Source organism: Tamandua tetradactyla, chromosome 5 (genome assembly GCF_023851605.1).
Source record: "Tamandua tetradactyla isolate mTamTet1 chromosome 5, mTamTet1.pri, whole genome shotgun sequence".
Lineage (NCBI taxonomy): Eukaryota > Metazoa > Chordata > Mammalia > Pilosa > Myrmecophagidae > Tamandua > Tamandua tetradactyla.
The window spans coordinates 145,606,444-145,631,087 of NC_135331.1; the positions used below are offsets into that span (position 1 = coordinate 145,606,444).

Genomic DNA, 24,644 nt, shown 5'->3' on the forward strand with positions numbered 1-24,644 from the left:
GCTGTGCTCCAGTAGCCATGTTTCTTGAAGATGATTGTATAATGATACAGCTTTCGCAATGTGACTGTGTGTTTGTGAAAACCTTGTGTCTGATGCTCCTTTTATCTACCTTATGGACAGATGAGTAAAACACATGGGTTAAAAATAAATAAATAATAGGGGGAACAAATATTTAAAAAAATAATAATAGATGGACACAAGGGGGAAAATGTACCTATTGCAAACTAGGGACTATGATTAACAGCAGTATTTTAATATTCCTTCATTAGCAGTTAGCAAATGTACTACATCAATACTATGGGTCAATGAGGGAGGTAAGGGGTATGGGAGGATTTGGGTTTTCTTTTTTTAATTTTTTAATTTTTTTACATGGGCAGGCACCAGGAAACAAACTCGGGTCCCCAGCATGGCAGGTGAGAACTCTGCCACCGAGCCACCGTTGCCCACCCTTATTTTTTTATTTTTATTCCCTTTCTGGAGTAATGAAAATGTTCCAAAATTGATCATGGGGATGTATGCATAACTACATGATGATACTGTGAGCCCCAGTGATTGCATATTTCTGATGGTTTGTATGGTGTGTGAGTGCATCTCAATAAAACTATTAAAATTTTTTTTTAAGTTATTAGAAACATTAACTTTGTGGTAGTAATAATCTATGTTACTGAACATTTTCAAGTTTTTGTTTTTGGAAAAATATAAAATTACAAATGTTTTTACAATTAAAAAAAATGAGATTGATGGAACACACAGCACCCCTGAAAACCTGACAGGAATTCTGAAGCCTGGGTTGAGCCATCCCTAGTCTTCCTTTCTCTCAGATCCATTCCTGGCCATTCCTCTGCTCTGCACGGTGTCTCTGAAGGCAGCGCCTCTGAGGTTGGCTTTCCCAGACTTCTGTGTCAGCTCCCATCTACTGCCTGGGGCCACCGGTGACAGTTTGGAGAAGGAGAGGGGAAAGAAAAACCAGGATAGTCATTTCCTTTCTTCTCTTCTTTGGGGAACTTGTTTAGTGATATCTGTTTCCTCTTTTGTTCTAGCATTCCCTAACCATGGCTTCCATGGCCCAACTCCCAGGATGCAGTAATATATCACCCACCTCTCTTTCTCTCCAGCCTAGGGTGGTGGTAGTTTTCCTCTGCTGTTAATTTTATTAGTTTCTCTACTGCCCTCTATTTAGCTTCTCAGCTTCTCCCAGTATTCTATTTCATGCATTAAATTCTCTTTGTTGTAGATACAAAAAAAAAAAAAAAAAAAAAATCATGGTGACATAATTTTTTTTGGTAGAATCAATGGTTGGTATCTCCAGATTCATGTACTTATTTTCTGAAATGTGAAATCAGTAAGATGGGGTGGCCCTTGCCTTGAGTCCCCTCTACCACCCCCACCTCTTGCTCATCATGCACAGTGGCTGCCTGACATCAGAGTCAAGGAAAGCGGTCAGGGTGGGCACATCTGGATTGACCAAGGCAAAGTTTCAGAGTTGACAGCTAACTATGTGACGATAAGAAAAATGATAGCTCAATGTGTAATTTAAACACCTATTCCTCACCTAATTATATCTTTGAAACCTACAAATCTGTTTTTTTTTTTTCGATGTTACATCTTTATACGATTGTCTTTAAGAATCAAGGCTACTGGAATACAGCTCAGCAGTTTCAGGTACTTCCCTCCACCCACTTCAATACACCATAAATTAAAAAGGGATATCTATATAATGCATAAGAATAACCTCCAGTATAACCTCTCCACTCTGTTTGAAACTTCTGAGCCACTGACACTTTATTTCGTCTCATTTCTCTCTTCCCCCTTCTGGTCTAGGAGGCTTTCTCAATCCCTTAATGCAGGTCCTGGCTCATCCCAGGATTCCTGTCCCATGTTGCCAAAAAGATTTACACTCCTGGGAGTCATGTCCCATTTGGAGGGAGAGCAGTGAGTTCACCTGCTGGCTTGGTTTAGAGAGGCCACATCTGAGCAACAAAAGAGGTCCTTTGTGGGGACTCTTTGGCATAATTTTAAGTAGATTTAGCCTATCCTTTGCAGGAATAAGTTTTATAGGGGCAAACCCCAAGATTAAGGGCCCAGCCGATTGTATTGGTTGTCTCCACTGCTTGTGAGAATATCAGAAATTCTCTAAATGGGGAAGTTGAGTATTTCACCCTTTCTCCCCATTCTCCAAAAGGGGACTTTGCAAATACATCTTTATTCACTGCCCAAATTACTCTGGGATTTATCAGGGCATCACACTAACCTGGACAAACCAACAAAATCTCACATCCTATTCAAGATTCCATGTACTTATCGTGTTCAACCAAACTGACCATACAAGTTAAATTCGGAAATGCACTACCCAAAATATAAATTTTGCACACAGTAAACATCTCTACCTTTAGTGTCACACAGAAGTTTAAAAATATGGACGATATCCTTTTTCCTGTATTCTGATATAACTTTGTCCTATCAAGATCAGCTTTATTCACATCTCTACTCAAAGTCTGATCACTTCTTCAACTTCTTAAACAGTTCCTATATGGGGTACTGATGACTTTCATAGCTTCAGAGACCTAACTTTGAGTCTCAGGTGCTATATAAATACCTGAAGTTTCTGGAAACCACTATGTTATATATAAACAGCTCAGTATCTCAGAACTTAGCATTAAAAGTTATGCCTCCTGAATATATGTGACTGCTGTAAGAGCTTACAATCTAGGACCCTTTACAGTAGGTCCCAACTGATAACCCATACTCTTGACTTAAGTTCACCGAGTTTTTATATTATAGTTAGTCTATATGATTGAGGCTTGATAATATTTGTTTTTTTGTTTCTGACATTTCATTCAACATACAGTCCTTAAGGTTCATTCATCTAGTTTCATGCCTCACAACTTCATTCCTTCTTGAGGCCACTCAGTAGTCCATTGTATGTATACACCATAGTTCCCTCTTTCATTCCTCAATCGCTGTACCCTTAGGTCACCTCCATTAAATCGTGGATCATGAACACTGCTGCCAGAAACACCAGTGTGCAAATGTCCATTTATGTCCCCACACTTAGTTTCTCCAGGTATATACTGAGCAAAGGGGGGTTTCAGGATTAAATGGCAAACCCACCCCTAGTCTCCTGTGGAACCACCACACTGCCCTCCAAGGGGCCGCACCTCTTATTTTCCCTACCAACAGTGAATAGGTGCATCTCTTTCTCCGCATCTTCTCTAGCACTTGTTTCTCTCTGTTCATTTTTTAAATTTTATTCACACATCATACAATCCAACCTAAGTGTATAGACATGCCTTCACCATCATACTCTCTCTGAAGACATTTCCTTTTCTTTCACGAAGAATCCATACCCCTTTCCCATTCCCCCTGCCTGTTGATATTTAGTTTCAGCATAATGTCTTTGTTACATTCAAACATATTACAATGTTACTGTTGACTATAGACTCTAGCTTGTATAGAATGTACTTTTCCTATATACTATTTTCAACACCCTGCAATATTGACATACATTTGTTCCCCCTAATGCAAAAACGTTTTTCATTTGTACATTTCATCATCACCATCATCTACTCTAGGTATTCCTAAATTATACCTTCTCAGTCTTTATCCTCTATCTTTCCTCCTGGTTTCATTCGTGCCTCCAGTCCTCCTTCCTCCATCATACTCACATTCAGCTTCATTCAGTGTACTTATATTATTGTGCTATAATAAGGTAGTATTGTGCTATCCATTTTTACAATCAGTCCTGTTGCACAATCTGTATTCCTTCAGCACCAACTGCCCATCTCTACCCTATTTCTATCTCCTGATAACCTGTGCTCTTAACTTCAATTCTCCAAGTTCAATCATTAATATTAGTGAGACCATATAGTATTTGTCCTTTTGTCTCTGGCTAAAATTTGCTCAGAATAATGTCCTCAAGGTTCATTGTTCTTATATGCTTATGACTTTATTCTGTTTTTCAGCTGTGCAATATTCCATTGTATGTATTACCATAGCTTGTTTAGCCACTCAATGTTGATGGACATTTGGGCTGTTTCTCTCTCTTGGCAAGCATAAATAATGCTGCTATAAACATCGGTGTGCAAATATCTTTGCCTTCATGACCTCTGAATATATACCTAGCAATGGGATTGCTGGGTCATATAGCAATTCTATAGTTTCCTAAGGAACTGCCAAACTGCCTTCCAGTGCATGGAACCTACAAATCTTAATGAGAATATTAAACTACCTTTCATGGCCTCTGCATCAATCACATTTAAATACTGATAAATAAGTAGTTAAATAAGGTCCTAAAAATGTATTTACTTTGCTGCTCCCAAATTCATCTCTTTATATTGAAAAGAGGTGCTTGAAGCCTATTGCTTTGTCAGCACCAAAGAAACAACTTAAATAGTTTAGGACCTCATCATAGAAGCAGCGCTCCATGCAGGTAATGTAACAACGTTTTTAGTAGAGTACTGTATAATTTAGGAATCAGAAAGGTGTCAGCTCCATAACTCACTTACTATTGTAAGTTACTTAACTTCTCTAGGTCTCAAGTTCCTCTTGTACAATATAAAGTTGTTAAGTTTAGGAGCGTTTTGGTGCTTGGCGAATAGTCAATACACGTAATATTGCTATTATTGTATAACTACAAAGCAGTGTTTTTTATAAAAGAATCATATTAGACCTGGAAAAGTTCTTTTTGAATATGTGATCCAATTTCAGCATTTTACAGATGAAAGGACTAAGTTTCAGAGATACCATAGAACCAATGAGAGTCAGAGCCCAGACTTATCTATGGGTCCAGCACAAGGCTTTCTCTGCCACATCACCTTTTTCCCAGTTGGCAGAGTATTTTGGTTCTTGACTTTCAAGTACTTTTGACCAGAAAGAAAAATATATATAGTTCAAATTGGTGATATCAAGTTCAATTTTACAAAAATGCATACTCAACAACAAAAAAATTGGTAGTTCATTATTTTATCATTTCCAAATATTTACTGCTGAGTATTCTAAAAGAATTAAATGCGTTAAAAATAATGTGATGGAATGTCTACTCATACAGTAGATTGCCAAGATGAGGTGGGTGAATAGAAACAATAAATATCATGTAAAGATGTGCCTTCCCCCACTCATCTACACTCCAAAAATAAACGGTGCAAAATACATCCTTTCTCCCCCATGTCAATCAAATAGCTTGGATTCTCAGGAAAAAAAATAGAGGATTTTCCAAGTCATTATGCTCTCTCTAAAGTGCAAAAAAAAAAAACCCAGATGAATTGTGTTGGGTTCTGGATGACAGCAATAAGATTTGATGCTGGCAATAGAAGGGCCACGAAGGCATTAGTTAAATAAAGGAACACAAAGGCATCTTTAGCAACACAGAGCAGATACATTTTCTGTTCTTTTTAAATCAGTAGTTTTATTACAATACGCACTGACACTCAATTAGACAAGGAATGTCCTGACATTTTTTGAGCATTTCACAGAAAGCAAATGTAACCAATTCAGGCAGTAGAGTCATCCACACCTTTTCCAAACATAAACCAAAGGCTATGACATGTAGTAACTCTGTAAAGCAAAGTTTTCTTATTCTTATCTACAAAATTTCAATCTGAGAAAATAGATTTAGTGAAGTAGGCTGAGAAAGTAAGCATTCCCTTCATGATGTCTCAAATCCTGCCTCTAGATAACACCCCTCTGACCATCTAGATGATCTTTAGTGATGCTGCAGATAGTAGTGTCTTCAGGGGCTAAATGGAATCTAGCAATAAAGGTAGACTATTATACTACACTGTAATTGAAAGGAAAAGATAAATTAAGAAAACTAAGTTCTGCTAAAATGCACAAAGACAAGGAGAAAATATCTGGGTGTAATAAAAATGAGATGCTCTTTTCACATAACTAATTTAAAAGGTTACAAATACCATAAACATTTTAAGTCTAGCAAAGATCGTAGGCAAAAAAATAGCTCTTAAATTTGCAAAAGGGTTCTGCCTTTACACAGGCCTGGAAAATAAACAACAAACTATGTGCAAAGTAACTACTCCTTGTGAAACAGACATCAGACTATTTGGAGTTAGTTGCATGGGAATTTTGATACTATGGAACCTTGAGAAATTTCACTCTTTCAATAGTCACTGTGCAGTCTGGTGTTTTCATCCCTTTAGTGCCCAAACACACACAAGCACTTTAGGAAAGAAACACTAAAATGGAATTTTAAATAAATTCACTATACATTATGTAACTGGGAGACAACAAAGGAAAAAGCCCACACCTGTCACTAGTATTTTATATAGAAAAGCGCAGCAGGAGAAAACTTTGTTTAAAAACATTAAAACTCAGATAAATATAAGTACATTTTGGTTATCTGTGCTATATCATATAGAAATTCTGTCAGATACAGATATTTAGTCTATTGGGTATTTGTATTTTCATGCCTGACTGTATTGGAAGAATATACACAGTTGCATACAGTCATATATATGCATATACATATGTATACATATATAAAATTCAGATCATGAAAATTTGTTTTAAATACTTCTATTTAAAAGCGGTACCTCTAAAAATAAATACATTAGCCTCTAATTGGCTAATTCTGAGTTCCTTCACAAACCAGTCAGAACACATTTTCTCAAAAAGGGCAGATGACCAATTAGCTGCTCTTTAAATCCATTATCTAAACGTTTTAAAATTCAGGTGTGTAGCAGAATAACATTCTCAGAATAGAATACACATATTCTGAGTTCTGATCTTGAAAATAAATGTCTTGGTTTCCTCAATGTTTAGTTCCCATAAATGTCTACTCTTTGCCTCTGCATTTATCTAGTAATGGCAGACAATTTTCTAGTGACAGCATTCTATTCCACTGACATTATGGCTAATCAAAGGAGTCAGTTGACATTTTCTTTAACGTTTTGTTAGAGGAAACTAACACAACATCATTGTATTTGATGTCACTCCTAAAGATCACAGTGAGCTGTGTATTTTAATGTAATTTACGATGTGCTGATACCACCAAGGTAAAGCAGAAGTAGCCCTGACATTAAAATAAAAATAATAATAAAAAAAAGTCTCCCAAGACCTGGTGGTGAATATTTCAGTTCTATGAAGTAACTCAAAACCACTGTCAGAATGGACACATTGGATATCTAATGTAGTTCAAACAATAGAAATAGATGAAAATACTCAATACAGTTCCTTTAGAAAAGATGCAATTCACAATCATGAGGCTGTACTCTTTAATTTTTTCTTTTACATTTCGTTGAAAAGATTCTTAAAATGATATAAACTAGACCAAGTTATTTACTATATACTTAACTTTTGCCATTTGTTTTTGAATACGAGAATCTCAGAAATGTAGGAAATCCATGATAAATGTTAGCAAGAATGTTTAATGCCAATGCTTAAATTTTTCAAAAGGAAAATTTATATTGTTAAAACATAGCTTCGAAAAAATACAGCATTCTATGCTCTCACAGTTCCAGATGGCTAACTTTATAAATTCAAGGTAAAAATTATCTATACATAAACAAGGCCTCTTTTTCATTGATTTCCATATTGTATAAACCTTTGGATATTTCAATCTTCAGATTCCATAAAGTAAGGCTGAGTTAATCAGATATAAAGAAAAGGTTTAAGTACACAATGTACTGCAGCCCTAAGGAAAGAAATGCATCAAATATTTACAAGTTGGCTACACACCTTTCATTTAAAAAAAATTTAGACTGGGTATCAATAGCAAGCCACATTCTTTTTTGAATTTCTCTGACAGCAAAATGAGGCAACAGCATTTTCTCTCATCTTTCCTCTCAACACTGATGTCAGGGGGCTGGTCTTAGGTCAGAGAGCGTGGTCTTTTTGGAGGTGGTGGTGGCATAAGCTCTGTGTCGGGATCCAGGTGATGCTTTCTCTTCTGTCCTTGAGAAGCTGCTGCACATCTGTCAATGAACTCAAATAGCATCTCCTTGGTGACAGGGTTTGAGATGCTGTTGCATACAGCTGTGGACAAAGAGAGACACATATCTCACATGAGGATTAATTTAAACAGATAACTCAACATAAGCATGTAAGAAAAGGAATGATTTTCACTCCAATATGCCGAACACATCTATTTTACGGAATCTGGGTGAAATGCTTCAGATTAAACTTGTCTTCTCCCACCTCCACCCCTAAAATGAATGTGTTTTTAGTGGCTACCCTTTACTCTATTTTTAATTTTAAGTGAATTACAAGTATTTGGGCTATACTTGTCTTCACTATGGCGTTTTATCCCTCCAAAACAGTTTTTATTAATCTAGCACAGTGCATTTGTACAGTCCACATTCAAACAAAATTGCTAGAGAAATCGTGTGAAACATGAAACACAGCACCAGTCACCATTCCCATTGAATGGTGAGGTTTCATTATAACTCACAGACCACATCATTTTATTTTAATAACTTATTTGGAGTAGGTATTATGAAAAAATTACCTAATAAATAAATTTAGTACCAGGCCTTTTAATTACATTAACCTATTTAGTTTTTGGAGAAAAGGTACTAGCTTAATTATTCCTTCTTTTCAAATGAACTCATATTGTCTGATCATGCATGCTAGTTCCAACAAGAATCCTTATATGTACCACAGTATCTTTAAAACGGCACTTTCTGTATTTTCTCATAAGTTTATTTTAATAATCATCATTTCTCCCAAGCACTCCAAATGTATGCAATTCTATTAACCTTTAAACTTGGGTTTTAACTGTTTTGTCAAGTCCACTAAAAATAAAATCCAGAACAACTGCTACTAGAAGTATTCATATTGTACCCAAAGAAAACTCTGAAGCATAGCATAGCAGGTTTTCCTTTTTTTTTTTTAATAATTGCTTTTGTTTACTTTGTTCTTCATTGTTTGTAAAGCTATTTTAGGAGGTGGAAATTATGTTTTCCTCTGCTAATTTTGTCTTTTACCATCTGGCAAACAATGGTTTTTGTAGTTTTGAGTAGCTCTGAAATTATCATGGCTTTTGTTGTTGTTGTTCAACAAATTCAACTTTATACAGCCCATTATACCACCCTCTCAACTTCTCTCTTGGGTGCATCAGCACAAGTCCCTTCGTTTAGAAAGAAGAAATACAATGAACTGGTGCCAAACAGGGTACAGATCTATACAACACCTTTCCCATCAAACAAACACGAGGTCTGAATGACTCTATGTCCCATTAAGCAAAAAACAAAGAGCACATTTTGGTTCTAACACAACACATTGATTTTTTTTTTTTAGTGTAACAAACACTAGTAGGTTGTCATACTCACCCATGGCAGTGTTGTAGGCATTAGGAAAACTTTTGTCTGTTCTCTGTCTCATGAATACCCAGCTGTTATTCTCAAATTTACATTCTATAATTTTATTGTCATACTGTTTTAGCTCTTTTGTCACCTGTTTAAAAGAGAATTGAGAAAAATGGTTAAATCATTCAAAAAGCTTTTCGCTTCAACTACGTGACAGACACATTAGGAAATGCCCAAAAATCTCAATAACTCTTCATGCAGAGCTCTCTGTCATCTTAAATGGCTAATCAACTCTAAGGATATAATGTTCATTCCCTTGTACTAATGCTCATTTATTCAGCATCTTATAAATAATCTTGCAAATGGCTGTCAATATATAACAATTACAAGAAACTAAGCAGAAACCAGCCACTCCTGGGTCAAACGTAAATATGTTACCATGGGACCGATGTCTTCAATAAGAACAATGTCCGTGTTCTTATGGCTTTCAGAAATTGAGTATGCTGCATATATTTCAACTTTCAGAATGGTCTCACTACTTAAATTCCTATGTCAAAACCTATGGAATTCCCTTTACTGGTTAAAAAAAAAAGGAAACACTCGGATCAATATCAGGCATTGTGTATTTTAAGTATTTTGCTTTTCAGGCAGTGATAATTTAAAAACTTAACTTTTAAGGTATTTACCCTTTCCATCTCCAAACTAGCATGAATTTAGAAGCTATTTTAGACTTCGGTTGGTGGGTTTTTTGGCTACTTCATCTCAGATGATTGAATATGGATTACAATTTACTTTATCAAAGCTAACAAGTATCCATGGTAACTATAAAACCTTTGAAAAGATATTTCATTGGGCTGTGAGGCTGGTTTTCATAAATAGGAACCTAAGCTTATCTCTGCAGTTTTCAAATCAAATGCCAGTCATGGTAATATTTTAATTCTGTCCTCATCTTTCATAGCTAACAACTTTTCCTCACAATATGGTAGATTGCAATCATTTAACTTCATTAGCATTATTTGAAATGCTCTCATTTTTCTACCAACATATTCACTACCACCTAAGAATATGAAGGGAAGCAAATTTTAGATGATGCTTTCAATTCATAGATTAAACAAGTACGTCTTCTTGAAAACTTTCAAATTGTATTCCTTTTCCCTTAATGAGTGTTACACTTGATTGGATTATTTGCATTTTCACCAAATCCAGCAGATTCAATATATTCAGTGACTCTGGCTCTAGATCTACCCCAAAAGGTGAGGTTCCACTTTGTAAACCTGATGAATTTATTCTCAAATATTCATTATTCTAGCTTCAATTTCCCACCTCCTTTTACTTTTCATACACTAACTATACCCACATATTAGGAAATTCATTCAGTTAGGAAACCACATTTATGTTATATCATATGCAGGATGTAACAGTGATATGTTTTTAAACTTTTCAGAGTTTCCATTTCATAATTTCTAAAATGGGCAAAAGATGTTACTAATTTACTGGATCACTAAAAGAATAATAAACAAAAGTGCCTGGCACTTAGTAGACAACCAATAAAATGGTTAATTGAATATAAGTTTAGGAAATAAAACACTGCTTACGTTTAAAAAAACCTTTTCAAGTGTATTTCAATAAAAAACCTTGATGATAGTAAGGTATACTTTGCAAACAGCTGTCAAGAAAATTGTGTTGATGCATTTTATATGAATGACTTGCTAGTCAACAGCATGCAGTTTGTGCTTTCACTAACTACCAATTTTAATGTCTTTATCATATAGCTTTCATTCTCGTGTTCCCAGTTTCAGAATTATTATAAATTATGTATTGCCAATCTGACTATAGCAATTAGGCAGTATTATTAACTATCTGTATATCTGCTTAGCCATGCATTAGCAATCTGGGAGTCAGAGCTTTCCAGAAAATGGCTGCACCTGCCATGATACTAACTTAAAAGCACTTTCATGTATATTGTTATCCATTGATCACGGCAGTTACATTCCCAAGATAGACACACTGCAGGTTACTTGTTTGGTAGATGTAAAATATGTTTAACTGCTAAAAATAATAGCTATGGGTGGTTCAGTGGGAGAATGCTCGCCTTTCATGTGAGAGACCCAGATTCGATTCCCAGACCATAAACCACCCCCCTCCCCCAAAAAAGCTAACATATGTGTACAAATTAAAGACAGGTTTCACTAACAGTCAGATCAAGAGAAAGAATGGCATGCAGGGGAGGAGTTTAATTCTAATATCTAAACTCTAATTTGCTACTATGACAATAATCATCCTCAGCCAATTATATATTACTATTTACTTCTATAATTGTGCCAGTTATCCTAGTTTGACTTGGCTTCTTAAAAGTAATAAGAATAAAATATCGATAAATCAGGATTTCACATCTGCACCATAATTACATTGAACTGAGATTTTACTGATTTTGAAAAAGAAAACTGAAGAACAATATATGCTGTAGTTTTATATTGAAAAATACATTTTTCATGTATGTATCTCACTGAATGAACTATTTGAATGTACCAATATTCTGGAATTAAGAGATATTCAAATGAAACTGGTTCTAGGACCTCTGAAGATTTAAAATTAGCAACTCAAAGATAATACCTAGAAACGGAGGGCCCATAATAGAGGCAGGAAGAATGCCAGTTGTACCACTTTTCCATGTTTTTATAGGATACTTTTTGGTAACCTAAGGGCCCAACACTGCCAAGTCACAAAAAGTATATAATCTGTATTGGCTGAAGTGACTTGCATACATAGGCAAAGATGCATTTTTTTGAGTGATGGGACAAAGCCTCTAGAATTTACTGCCCGTACTCCATATGAGTTTAGTTTTGTTAACTACAGATAAGATCTCATCATTCTTTATAGAGAGATTGCAAAAAGATTTTGGAAAGCATGATTTCTCTGAATTTATTTGCTCATAAGACAATTTAAAATAAATATCCTTAGATTGAGAAAACCACCAGGGATGCTTTTTTTTTAATTTTTAATTTTGAAGTAATTTAAATTTATAGACGAGATACTAAGATAATACATAGAGTGCCTGTATCCCCGTCACCCAGCCTCTCCTAGTCATACATATCATGGTATATTTATCAACTCTAAGAAATTAGCATTGGTATAACAATATTAACTAAACTAAAGAATTTATCTAGGCCTCATCCATTTTCCCATTGATGTTATTTTATCTGTTACAGGATCCAATTTAGGAAATTACACTCTATTTAGCTGTCACGTCTGCTTAGTCTCTTTCAATCTGTGATAGTTTCTCAGTCTCCCGTTGACACTTTTGAAGAGTACTAGTCAGATATTTGGTAGCATGTTCCTCAATTTGGATTTTTCTGATGCTTTCCCATGATTAGACTGAGTTATGGATTTTGGAGAAGAACACTACAGAGGTGAAGTGTCCTCATTATGTCATTATGGGTTACATGACATCGACATGACTTATTACTGCTGTAGTCAACCTTGATCACTTGGTTAAGGTGGTATCTGCCAGGTTTCTCTACTGTAAAGTTACTACTTTTTTCCCTTCCATACTATTGTTTAATTGTGAGTCACTATATCTAACCCCACTCAAGGGGAGGGGAATTAAGCTCTATTCCTGGAAAGAAGAGTAGCAAGGAATGTGTGAACATTTACCAAAACCATAACAGAAGTTAATTAATTGTGGAGATACTTTGAGGCTATGAAAATTTCCTGTTTCTCCTTGAAGTTTCCCTCATTAATGTTAGCATCCATCCGTGAATCTTGCCTGCAGCAATTATTACTGTGGTATTTTAATGGGATTTTCTATTTCCTCCATTCTTCTACACTGATCTGGAATTCTTCTGGAAGAAGATTTGCCCCTTCTTCCCCATTTACTTATTTATTTATTTTCAGATTTATATTAGTGTGGAGTCATGGCTACTTATTTTATTCTTTGGTTTAAAATAAAGTACTATTGTCATTTATTTTGTTTTGCAAATTGTTCCAGTTTTGGTCACTGGGACCTCTTTTAGGTTGGCTTGTGTGCCCTTCTGACTTGCTCTCTTTTTTTTAAAAGCATTTATTTTATGGCAATATAAGATCCTCCAGACTCACCCTGTATTTACCCTACTCTAGCCCACCCTAGAATCAGTCATTTTCTCTAAGAGGTCCTTTACTAGGGATTTTATTTATTTTTTTATTTTTTGACATGGGCAGGCTCCAGGACTCGAATCCGGGTCTCCAGCATGGGAGGAAAGAACTCTGCCACTGAGTAACCATTGCCCTACCAGGGATTTTTTAAGAACAAAATTATTCTTCAACAGTCCAGGGTACACTTAAGACAGTGTTACCATCACTTGTTTTGGTCAGAATTTAAATTATTCAGGGGATGAGAAAAGGAGATATGACCAACCCAACTCAGGATGGTAAGTTTTGATTAGATGGTTTCCATGGAGATGAGTCTCCACCCATTCAAGGTGGGGTTGCTTACTGGAGCCCTTTAAGAGAGAATCATTCCGGAAAAAGCTTTAGAGCCCATGCAACCAGAGACTTTCGGAGATTAAGAAGGAAAATGCCCCTGGGGGAGCTTCATGAAAAAAGAAGCCAAGAGAGAAAGCTAGCAGACTTCGCAATGTGCCTTTTGAGCTGAGAGAGAAACCCTGTATGTCACTGGCCTTCTGAACCAAGGTATCTTTCCCTGGATCCGTAGACTGGACATTTCTATAGCCCTGCTTTAATTTGGACATTTTCACGGCCTTAGAACTGTAAACTAGCAACTTAATTCCCCTTTTTAAAAGCTGTTACATTTCTGGTATATCGCATGCTGGCAGCCTACAAACTAGAACAGCAGACAAATAAAACAACAAATAAATAAGAAATAAAATGGAATTATAAAAGTTTTCCATGTGGTGTCAGGTAAATGTGAACAGCTTAAATTTCAATTATTAGATAATCTTTTAGACGTATTACATTACAGTAGGGCCAGGACATATATATTTTTTTTATTAAAAAAAATTAACTAACACAACATTTAGAAATCATTCCATTCTACATATGCAATCAGTGATTCTCAATATCACATAGATGTATGATCATCATTTCTTAGTACATTTGCATCGATTTAGAAAAAGAAATAGCAAGACAACAGAAAAAGAAATAAAATGATAATTTGGAGAAAAAAATAAAAAGAAAAAATACAAAAAAAAAACTATAGCTCAGATGCAGCTTCATTCAGTGTTTTAACATAATTACATTACAATTAGGTAGTATTGTGCTGTCCATTTTTGAGTTTTTGTATTCAGTCTTGTTGCAGTCTGTATCCCTTCAGCTCCAGTTACCCATTATCTTACCCTATTTCTATCTCCTGATGGTCTCTGTTACCAATGACATATTCCAAGTTTATTCTCGAATGTCGGTTCACATCAGTGGGCCCATACAGTATTTGTCCTTTAGTTTTTGGCTAGTCTCACTCAGCATAATGTTCTCTAGGTCCATCCATGTTATTACATGCTTCATAAGTTTATTCTGTCTTAAAGCTGCATAATATTCCATCGTATGTATATACCACAGTTTGTTTAGCCACTCGTCTGTTGATGGACATTTTGGACATTTTGGCTGTTTCCATCTCTTTGCAATTGTAAATAATGCTGCTATAAACATTGGTGTGCAAATGTCCGTTTGTGTCTTTGCCCTTAAGTCCTCTGAGTAGATACCTAGCAATGGTACTGCTGGGTCGTATGGCAATTCTATATTCAGCTTTTTGAGGAACCGCCAAACTGCCTTCCACAGTGGTTGCACTATTTGACATTCCCACCAACAGTGGATCAGTGTGCCTCTTTCTCCACATCCTCTCCAGCACTTGTCAAGGACATATTTTTAATATTAAAAAATTCCCCAAATAAACCATGCTTCATAAAAGATTATAAACATTAGGTTGGCTTCTAATGTGGAAGTGCAAAAAGACGAGAAATAAACATTTAAAGGGAAAACAAAGTCTTGTGATAAGGTCCTAAGTTCGTATTTCGCAAACTGTGTAATGAGGTGCCTCAGGGTACTGCAGCAAACTCCCAGGGGATAGGGGTGACAATGGGATATGGAAGGATATTTTAAATTTTTGAGGGAAACACAGTGACTTTGGACACCATGCAAACTACTAGTTGGAGGGAGTTTACATTTTCAACATCAGACTCCTTTATATGATATCACAGCTTAACAAAGCTGAGTTTTTGATAGTTACTGTGATAATAACTGAATATCATATGAGAAATCAACGTGGAACAGGATATGGAGGTGGTGGTAGTGTCCAATCTGATTCTGAAGTTTGAGAAGTTATGCAGTCCATAACATGTACTATGTTGTTAGGACATAAACACTTATTAAGTTGTTTGGATCTATCTACTTAATAAACAGAATTGTTAGGTATTAATTTTGGCCTAAAGGTACCTGTGTATGAGGCACCATGAACCAATACAGTTTGGTAACCTTTGCCTTAAGTCCTTTTCATTCATTCTTCCCCAGATTCTAGCCTCTAGGCCTAAGTATAGGTATATATAAAACAACAACAGTAGTGGAAAACTGTTTAATATGAAGAAGCCAGATCAGGGTCCAGAATGAGATTTATTATTAAGTTATTTAATTCACTTTGATCTGTAACACTAAAAAATGAACTCCTCACTGATATCTTCCCTGCTAGCACCATCCTCAGGCGAGAGTAGACCCTCAGGGAAAATGTTTACTGAATTCAAGACAATCATGAGATTCAGTTTACCAACTGGTTTGATGGTTGTTTAAATAAAGTAAGCCAGTGTTATTTCTAAGCCTCTCTGACTGCCTTCTACCTACCCTCCTCTCACCCCACCCCCAAAACAAAACAAAACAAAGGTATAAGCCTTAAGTATGACAAGTGTTCTGTTGCTGAACATAATGCATTTGTACTCTATTTCTGGATGGCTAAAGTGGGAGTGATGCCACTGCTAATCTTTGCTATCACGGATGAAAAGCAACATTTCCTTTCTTAACAGTGAAGAATAAGAAGAGTAAAAGACAAGATAAAGGAAGACTTCATGTTCTGAAACTATGTGATTAATTTTTATATAAATATTAATAACTCATTTATTAAATACTTTGTGTGTCAAGCACTGTAGTTAGTGATTTACATACCTAATCTCTTTTAATCTGAACTACAATCTTACAAATAAGAATTATATGACTGCCCTTCTACAGTCTTGGAACTCAAGGCTTAGAGTAGTTTACTCACCCAAAGCCACAGCCCTAGAAAGTGGCACAGGCAAGTCTCAAATATAGGCATTCCTATCCAATACTGCAGTGCTATTTTATAACCCATTAGTTGTTACAGAAGCTGGCATTCTGGACAATAAAGGTAGAATGAAACAAACAAGGTTCATTTTCCTGATCAGATATTGGTTGAAATTGGATACAAAGACTTGTGCAAATGTAAGTGTAAAAAGTCAATCATATGAAAAGACGGATACATTAGATCTCACTTGGCTATAGCACTTGGAGCAGGTATTATGTGTTCATGCTTCTGGCAACCTGACTCCTTATACCTGTTGTGCCGGTTTAAAACTGTTATGTACCCCACAAAAGCCATATTCTTCCAATTCAATCTTATGGCTGCAGACTTATTGCTGGGTGTGACCCTTTGAATAGGTTTGTTTCCATGGAGATGCGACCCATTCAATTGTGGGTGGGACCTTTTGATTAAGATGGAGATGTGACCCTACCCATTCAAGGCAGGTCTTAATCCTTTTTCTGGAGCCCTGAATGAAGAGAATAAAAGGCAGAAAACAGAAAGAGCTCAGAGGCGATACAGAGAGCAGAGAGATGAAACAAAGACACAGGCATTTGAAGATGCAGAAGGGAAATGCCCCAGGACGCGGTAGAAGGACCAGCATAAGATGAGAGGGCCATTTGAAATCAGGGGCCAGAGAGATGGACGGACAGCAATGGTTACCATGTGCCTTCCCACGTGACAGAGAAAACCTGGACATGGTTGGCCTTTCTTGAGTGAAGATATCTTCTTGATGCCTTAATATGGACATTCTCATGGTCTTAGAACTGTAAATTTGTAATCTAATAAATCCCCTTTGTAAAAGTCACTCTATTTCTGGTATATTGCATTCTGGCAGCTTTAGCAAACCGAAACACCTTAAGATAGCTCCAAGAATGGTGGAGGCACAAAAGCAAAGCTTTAAGGTATTAAAGACACAAAACTTTCTTGAAACAAGCTTTCCTCATCTGTTCTTATTTTAAGTTGTAAACAGTCTGCTCAGCACTACAATCAAAACAGAAGGAAATGCTGCTAGGTAAAAGGCAAGTTTATAAAATATATTCCACTATTAATACTTATATTGGTATATGAGTGTTAACTTCAATACAGAATTACACCAAGAAATAACTCTGTTGCATGGAAAGCATCAGGGCCAGCTTTAAACTGCTATGTACCCCAGAAAAGCCATGTTCTTTAATCCCCATTCAATATCATTGGGTAGGAACTTTCTGATTAAGTTGTTTCCATGGAGATGTGACCCGCCCAACTGTGGGTGGGACCTTCTGATTAGGTGGTTTCCATGGACCTGTGTCCATCAATTCAAGGTGGGTCACTTACTGGAGCCTTTTAAGAGGAAACCATTATGGAAAAAGCTTCAGTGTGGACAGAGCCAACAGGAGACCCAGACATTTAGAGATGCAGTAAATGCCTTAGTTGGACATTTTTACAGCCTTAGAACCGTAAACTTGCAAGTTAATAAATTTCCTTTTTAAAAGCCATTCTGTTTCTGGTATCTGCATTTGGAAGCTTTAGCCAACCAAAACAGCATTTGAAAGCCAAGTATTTGTCTACTTTGTCATTTACTACTATAACCCTCATTCTTTAATCTACTTCAATGAGGCTTCTACTCTCTCTGTCCCAGAGAAACTCATGCTGAAGTCATCAATGACCTTTGTCTTGCTAAATCTAGCGGACTCATCTTATTAGACTCCTCAGCACTATCTTATACAGTTAACCACTGCTTTCTTGAGACATTTCTCTTTCTTTGGCTTCCAGGACTCACAACCTTGTTTTCCTCCTCAATCATTTTTGCCATCCTTCTCAGACTTCTTTGCTGACTTTCTCAGACCTTCTTTTCTAAGACTGGCAAGTCCCTGGGCTGTTTTCTCTTCTTTCTTTATACCCATTCTCTAGGCAATCTCATTTACTTCTATACCCTTAAATACCATCCATACACAGATAAACTCCCAAATTTTATCTGTTGGCATCTTTTCTGAGCTCAAGCTATCCCTCCTATCCCCATTCCAACATGTACTGTTTGAGAAGCCACATGCCAGGCACAGAGTTGTAGACTGGATATACAACAGTGAATAAGACATTTTCTGTCCTTTGGAATGTATAGGCTTATTGTAAAAGGCAGACTGTGAACAAATAAATAATTACAAATTGTGATAAGGGCTATGAAGAAAAGAGGGTAAAAGAAAGACTAATGCAAGCAGAAAGATATCTGGTTTTAGGGGAAGTTATCTGAGGAGATGATATTAGACTGCATCAAAATTAAAAAGCCATATTCTACTAAAAACTACTGTTAAAACAGAGAACAAAAAGACTAGACTAGAATAAAGTCTTGCAAATTACCGACAAGGTGACCAATAACTTATATTTGGAATATAAAGAACTCTCAAAACTCAATAAGAAAACAAACAACCCAATTTAAATATGGGTAAAAGATTTGAACACTTCATCAATGATGATGATATTTGGATGGTAAATAAGCATATAAAAATATGCTTAACATCATTAGTCATTAAGGAAAAACAAATTAAAATCATAATGAAACACCACTATATCTCTATTAGAATGGCTAAAATTAAAAAAATATTGATAATATTAATGGTTGGAGAGGATGGATTCCAAAAACTTAGAAAACAATTTGGCAGTTTCTTTATAAAATTAAACCTACACTTACCATAATACCAGCAATCCCACTCCTAGGTACTCATTCAAAAGAAATGAAAATGTATGCTCACATAAAAACCTGTATAAAATATTCACAGTGGTTTTATTCATAATCGCCCTAATCCAAATTAAATAAATTAAACCATACAAAGCACCTAAAACGGTGCTTTCCAAATGCCCTTCAACTGGTAAAGAGATAAACAAATTGTGGTACAGCCCCACAATGGAATACTATCCAGCAATAAAGAGGAAAGAGTTATTGATAAGTGTAATAACATGGATAAATTTCAAATGCTAAGTTAAAAAAGCCAGACTCAAAAGGTTTCAGAGTATATGATCTCATTTATATGACATTCTGAAAAAAGTAAAATTATAGGAACATGAAAAAGATCAGTGGTTGCAAGGGTTGGTAGTAGGAGTAGTGACTGATTAAAAAGGGGTGGCATGCGGGATTTTTTTGAGACGTAGTAGAGCTATTCTGTATCTTGATTCTAATGATGGCTATATGCCTGTACATACTTGTCTAAAGTCAAAGAACTAGACACCAAAAAGAGTGAATTCATTGTATGTATATTTTAAAAACTTAATTAAAATAAAACAGAGACAGGTTATCAATTAAAAAAATTATATTCAATCATGTCATTCCCTTGTCAATGGCTTCCCATTACAAAATAGCCTTAAAAATGACACAGCCTCTCATCTTTCCAGCTCTTATAAATTGTCTTAGAGCATCCTACTTTTTCCTTTACATTACTTATTATTTGTAACTATAAATTTATTTGTTGATTATCTATTTAATATCTGTCAAATCAGAATGGTTAATAATTACCGAGTTCTACTAGGTGTTGAGTACCGTTTTAGGTGCTTTGTATGGTTTAATTTATTTAATCCTCACAACAACCCTAGGATGTAGGTATTATTAGTGTCCACATTATATAGCTAAAGAAACAGAGGCTCAGAGGAGTTAAGTAATTTGACCATAGCTAGTAAGTGGTAGAGAAGCATATAGCACCCCTATGAGGTTCTCACATGCAGTATCTAATTTAATCTGTTTAGTGATCCCATGAGATTTCCAGACATGGCAAATGCAGCCCAGAGAGCATAAGTAACCTGCATAAGAAAACAGAGCTAATTTGTTTTGGTACCAAGATTCAAATTCTAGGTCTTAGGGAATCAGAACCCTATACTGCCTTCCTTTTCCCTAGGAATCTAGGCCCTAGGTTGAAAAAGTACTAAAGAAGGCAAAGGTAGACTATTTTTACTGATGATTTTACTCTTCTGTAATAAACTGTAATTTAAGCAATTATTTCCAAGTATCACTTTCCACTTGGAAGAGTCTGTGGGTGGCAAATTAAGTGATATGTGACTGATGAAATGTAGAAGAGCATACATATTGGCTTGAACCAAGCACAATATCTATCAAGTTTCTCTTCCCTAACTTGTCTTTTCAAATGTACTTCATTCTGACTTGTATCATTTTTACTGTTTGCTATTCTAGTTGCAGTACAAAATACAAATCATGTCAAATTGCAGAATTTCTCAATTATTAAGGATTTACAATAGTTTAATTTTAAAATGGACTGCATTTCACAGCTGCACAGCTTTTGTCTAATCCCTAGACCAAATGAAAAGCCATTACTGGATTGAACAACCTTTCCATAGGCATCACAACAAAAGGAAAACGTCAAGTGGACAAAACAGGCAGTGCTGCCAGGTAAAGTGAGATAATGGTAATTGCTTACAAAATACAGAGCCAAACTGTGGTACAATATATCGGCATCCTGTCCATTTAGTATCTAGCATGAGAAGGATTATAAATAGATCATAGATTCATTGCATGCTTGGGATAATAAGAATGATATACAAACAAGGAAAGCTTTATAATCTAACATTAATATGGGAAGGAGGTTAAAATTCAATATACATGCTTAAAATTTTTTCTTTCTAAATAGTTATAAGCAGAATGACAGGCTCATTTGATATAGCTCATCTTTTGAGCTATCTGTCCCACAACCAATGCATATAATTCATAAAGTATATTTGTCAGACTGAATTTAATAAGTGGTCCATCTACTTCTGGCAGGAACAAATACCTAATTTAAAATCATTTTAACGATCGCTAAATATCTTTCTTTTTTGTTTGTTTGTTTGTTTTACATGGGCAGGCACCAGGAAATGAACTCGATCTACTTTTTTTTTTAATATTAATTAAAAAAAATTAACTAACACAACATTTAGAAGTCATTCCATTCTACATATGTAATCAGTAATTCTTAATATCATCATATAGATGTATGATCATCATTTCTTAGTACATTTGCATCGATTTAGAAAAAGAAATAGCAAGACAACAGAAAAAGAAATAAAATGATAATATGGAGAAAAAATAAAAATAAAAAATACAAAAAAATATAAAAAACAAACAAACAAATAAAAACTATAGCTCAGATGCAGCTTCATTCAGTGTTTTAACATAATTACATTACAATTAGGTGTTATTGTGCTGTCCATTTTTGAGTTTTTGTATCCAGTCCTGTTGCACAGTCTGTATCTCTTCAGCTCCAATTACCCATTATCTTACCCTGTTTCTAACTCCTGATGGTCTCTGTTACCAATGACATATTCCAAGTTTATTCTCTAATGTCAGTTCACATCAGTGGGACCATACAGTATTTGTCCTTTAGTTTTTGGCTAGTCTCACTCAGCATAATGTTCTCTAGGTCCATCCATGTTATTACATGCTTCATAAGTTTATTCTGTCTTAAAGCTGCATAATATTCCACCGTATGTATATACCACAGTTTGTTTAGCCACTCGTCTGTGATCTACTTTTAAAAATGTTCACAACATACTAGACTTAATATTTGACCCAGGCAATTTATTAAGATGTCAATATCTGGTTCAAATTTACTTCAGTGAGCCCTTCATTTACTTTCAATGACTTACTAATACTTTGGATCTAAGAAGGTTCACTTTTTATTCTTTTATTAACGTGTACTGGTTACATATTTCATCACCTTTCTCTCACCCATTTTGAATTCAACTGTTCAACTATATGCCCTTTTGTATTAGTCAGGGTTCTCTAGGGAAACAGAATCAACAGGAGATATCTGTAAACATGAGATTTTATGAAAAGTGTCTCACACAACTGTGAGGATGCACAAATTCAAATTCCATATGGCAGGCCACAAGTTGGCAGCTCCAACAAAAGTCTTCGATGAATTCACCAGCAGAGGCCGGCTGGTTGAAGTAGAGACAAAAGTTCTCTCTTCTGATGGCTTAAGTCATCATCTCTCCCCTAAAAACCTTCAACTGATTGGATTAAACATCTCTTGCTGCGGAAGACACCCCCCCTTTTGATCACTGATTCAATCAGCCATCGATGCAATCAACTGATTAAGTCCACCAAATGTCCTCACAGTAATGATTAGGCCAGTGCTTGCTTGACCAGTAAACTGGGCACTATCATTCGGCCAACGTAACACAAGAAGCTAACCATTTTACCTTTCTATAGAGTAGAGATCTCAAGAGAACTGTTCTTCTGACAGATCTATATGGTTATGTGGTAATAAGTCAAAATTTTCTTTTTCGCTCTGTCAACCACTCAGTACATCAACAATAATGCTGAGGTTCTTCTCTATTGGCCATTTTCTAAAGTCCCTTTTCTTTTTTTTTTTTGAATTTTAACAACATTTTATTTAATACATCTAAAATATTATCTCAACATGTAATGAGATGCTTTACTTTACTTTTTCATAGTAAATCTACATTCAATGTGTGTTTTATGCCCTCTATTATTTGCTATTTCCCTTTTTCTGAACTAATGTCTTCTCAGAAGTTGCCAATCAGTTTTTTCCCCAAAAAACCAAAATTAGTTTGTCTTCTCTAATGTATTTTTTCATTATTTTTTCCATATAATATATATATACATATACATATATAAGGATAATAATACATATTCATCATGTATTGCAGGGTTTTTAAAAAATTATAAACTTTTTATTGTTAAATATAATATACGAAAGAGAAAGCAATGATTTTCAAAGTACACTTCAACAAGCAGACACAGAAAAATTTCAGAGTTTATTATGCATTACCACTCTACTATTTCAGATTTTTCCTTTTAGCTGCTCCAAAACACTGGAGACTAAAAGAAATAATTTTTTTATGTGTGAAAAATAACATATATACAAGAAAGCAATAAATTTTAAAGGACGTTGCAACAATTAGTTGTAGAACAGATATCAAAGTTTGGTATGGGTTACAATTCCATTTTAGGTTTTTACTTCTAGTTGCTCTAAGATACTGACTGAGATACTATTAGCTATGATATTCTAGGGTCTGAGAATACAAAGATAATAAATTGTTACCCTTGATGTCAAGAAACCATAGCAGAGTGTAGATAAATTCACAGACAAATAATGGTATATAACCCAAATCATTTTGGAATTCAATAGACAGAAAATTTTAAAGTAACAATTTAAAGTAACAACTTCTTTATCCTATAGTCCTTCAAAACACTTCATGTATTTGGTCTTCAGGTATTTGCTCTTCATTTAGCCCTTTTTTAACTCACAGGAAATAAGAGTACAAATTTTGATTCAGTAGGGTTCATTACTCTTATCTTACTGACCTAGGGTCACTATATATCATTTCATTTTATAAGGACACTCAAATAAATGAAAAATCAAAGTTCCCTTAGAAGTTTCTTAATGTGAGCTTAATTAATTTTTTGAGTGGTTTTGTGTTTGTTAGCCCTTAAGTTGTGATTTAATTTTTAAAATCATACATTTTGTTGGATTTCAATTTATTGGTGTCAACAACTCCCAAGACAGTGTTAATGCTTTTTATATCAAGATTCCTAAGAAAGGTTACTTTAGGATAATGATGATTTCAGAGGAGTGGTGGTAAAAAAAAAAAAAAATCAAAGTCTAGCGTGGACAAAAGCATGAAGGAATTTGGAAGTAGCATTTCTCATCAACAATCAAATAAAACCAAGTACACTGTAACCAAAAGAAACATATCAAATCCTGGCACAGCACAGTATCGGGGACTATTTAAATTAACCTGCTCAAAATTTGTTGAACAGCTAGAATCAATTTTTTTAAAACTTTTTTAAAATTGTGAAATATAACATATATACATATACATACACACACACACACACACATACAAAAAAAAAAAGCAACACATTTCCAAATACATTTTAACAAGTAGTTTAAAGTTTGGTATGGGTTACAGTTCCATGATTTTTCATTTTTTCTCCTAGCTGCTCCAAGACACTGGAGACCAACAGAAATATCAACAGAATAACTCAGTATTCATATGCATTTGTTAAATCCTACTTTCTCTGTTATATTCCTCCTTCTCTTTAAATAATATATATACAAAAAAGCAATAAATTTCAAAGTACCCTGCAACAATTAGTTGTAGAACAG

The 24,644-nt window shown here is 35.1% G+C and overlaps 1 protein-coding gene across 3 annotated transcripts in view; it reads right to left on the reverse strand.

The window, feature by feature from the left end:
* Window positions 1–5,364: 5,364 nt before the first annotated feature.
* Window positions 5,365–24,644, reverse strand: part of RNGTT (RNA guanylyltransferase and 5'-phosphatase) — a 338,823-nt gene continuing 319,543 nt past the window's right edge. For all 3 annotated transcript variants that reach the window (XM_077162393.1, XM_077162394.1, XM_077162392.1), the window contains exons 15-16: window positions 9,282–9,405; window positions 5,365–7,986 (exon numbers count right to left, since the gene is read on the reverse strand). In XM_077162393.1, the coding sequence (XP_077018508.1) occupies window positions 7,823–7,986; window positions 9,282–9,405 (288 nt within the window). In that variant the 3' untranslated portion in view covers window positions 5,365–7,822. The remainder of the gene's footprint in view (window positions 7,987–9,281; window positions 9,406–24,644) is intronic.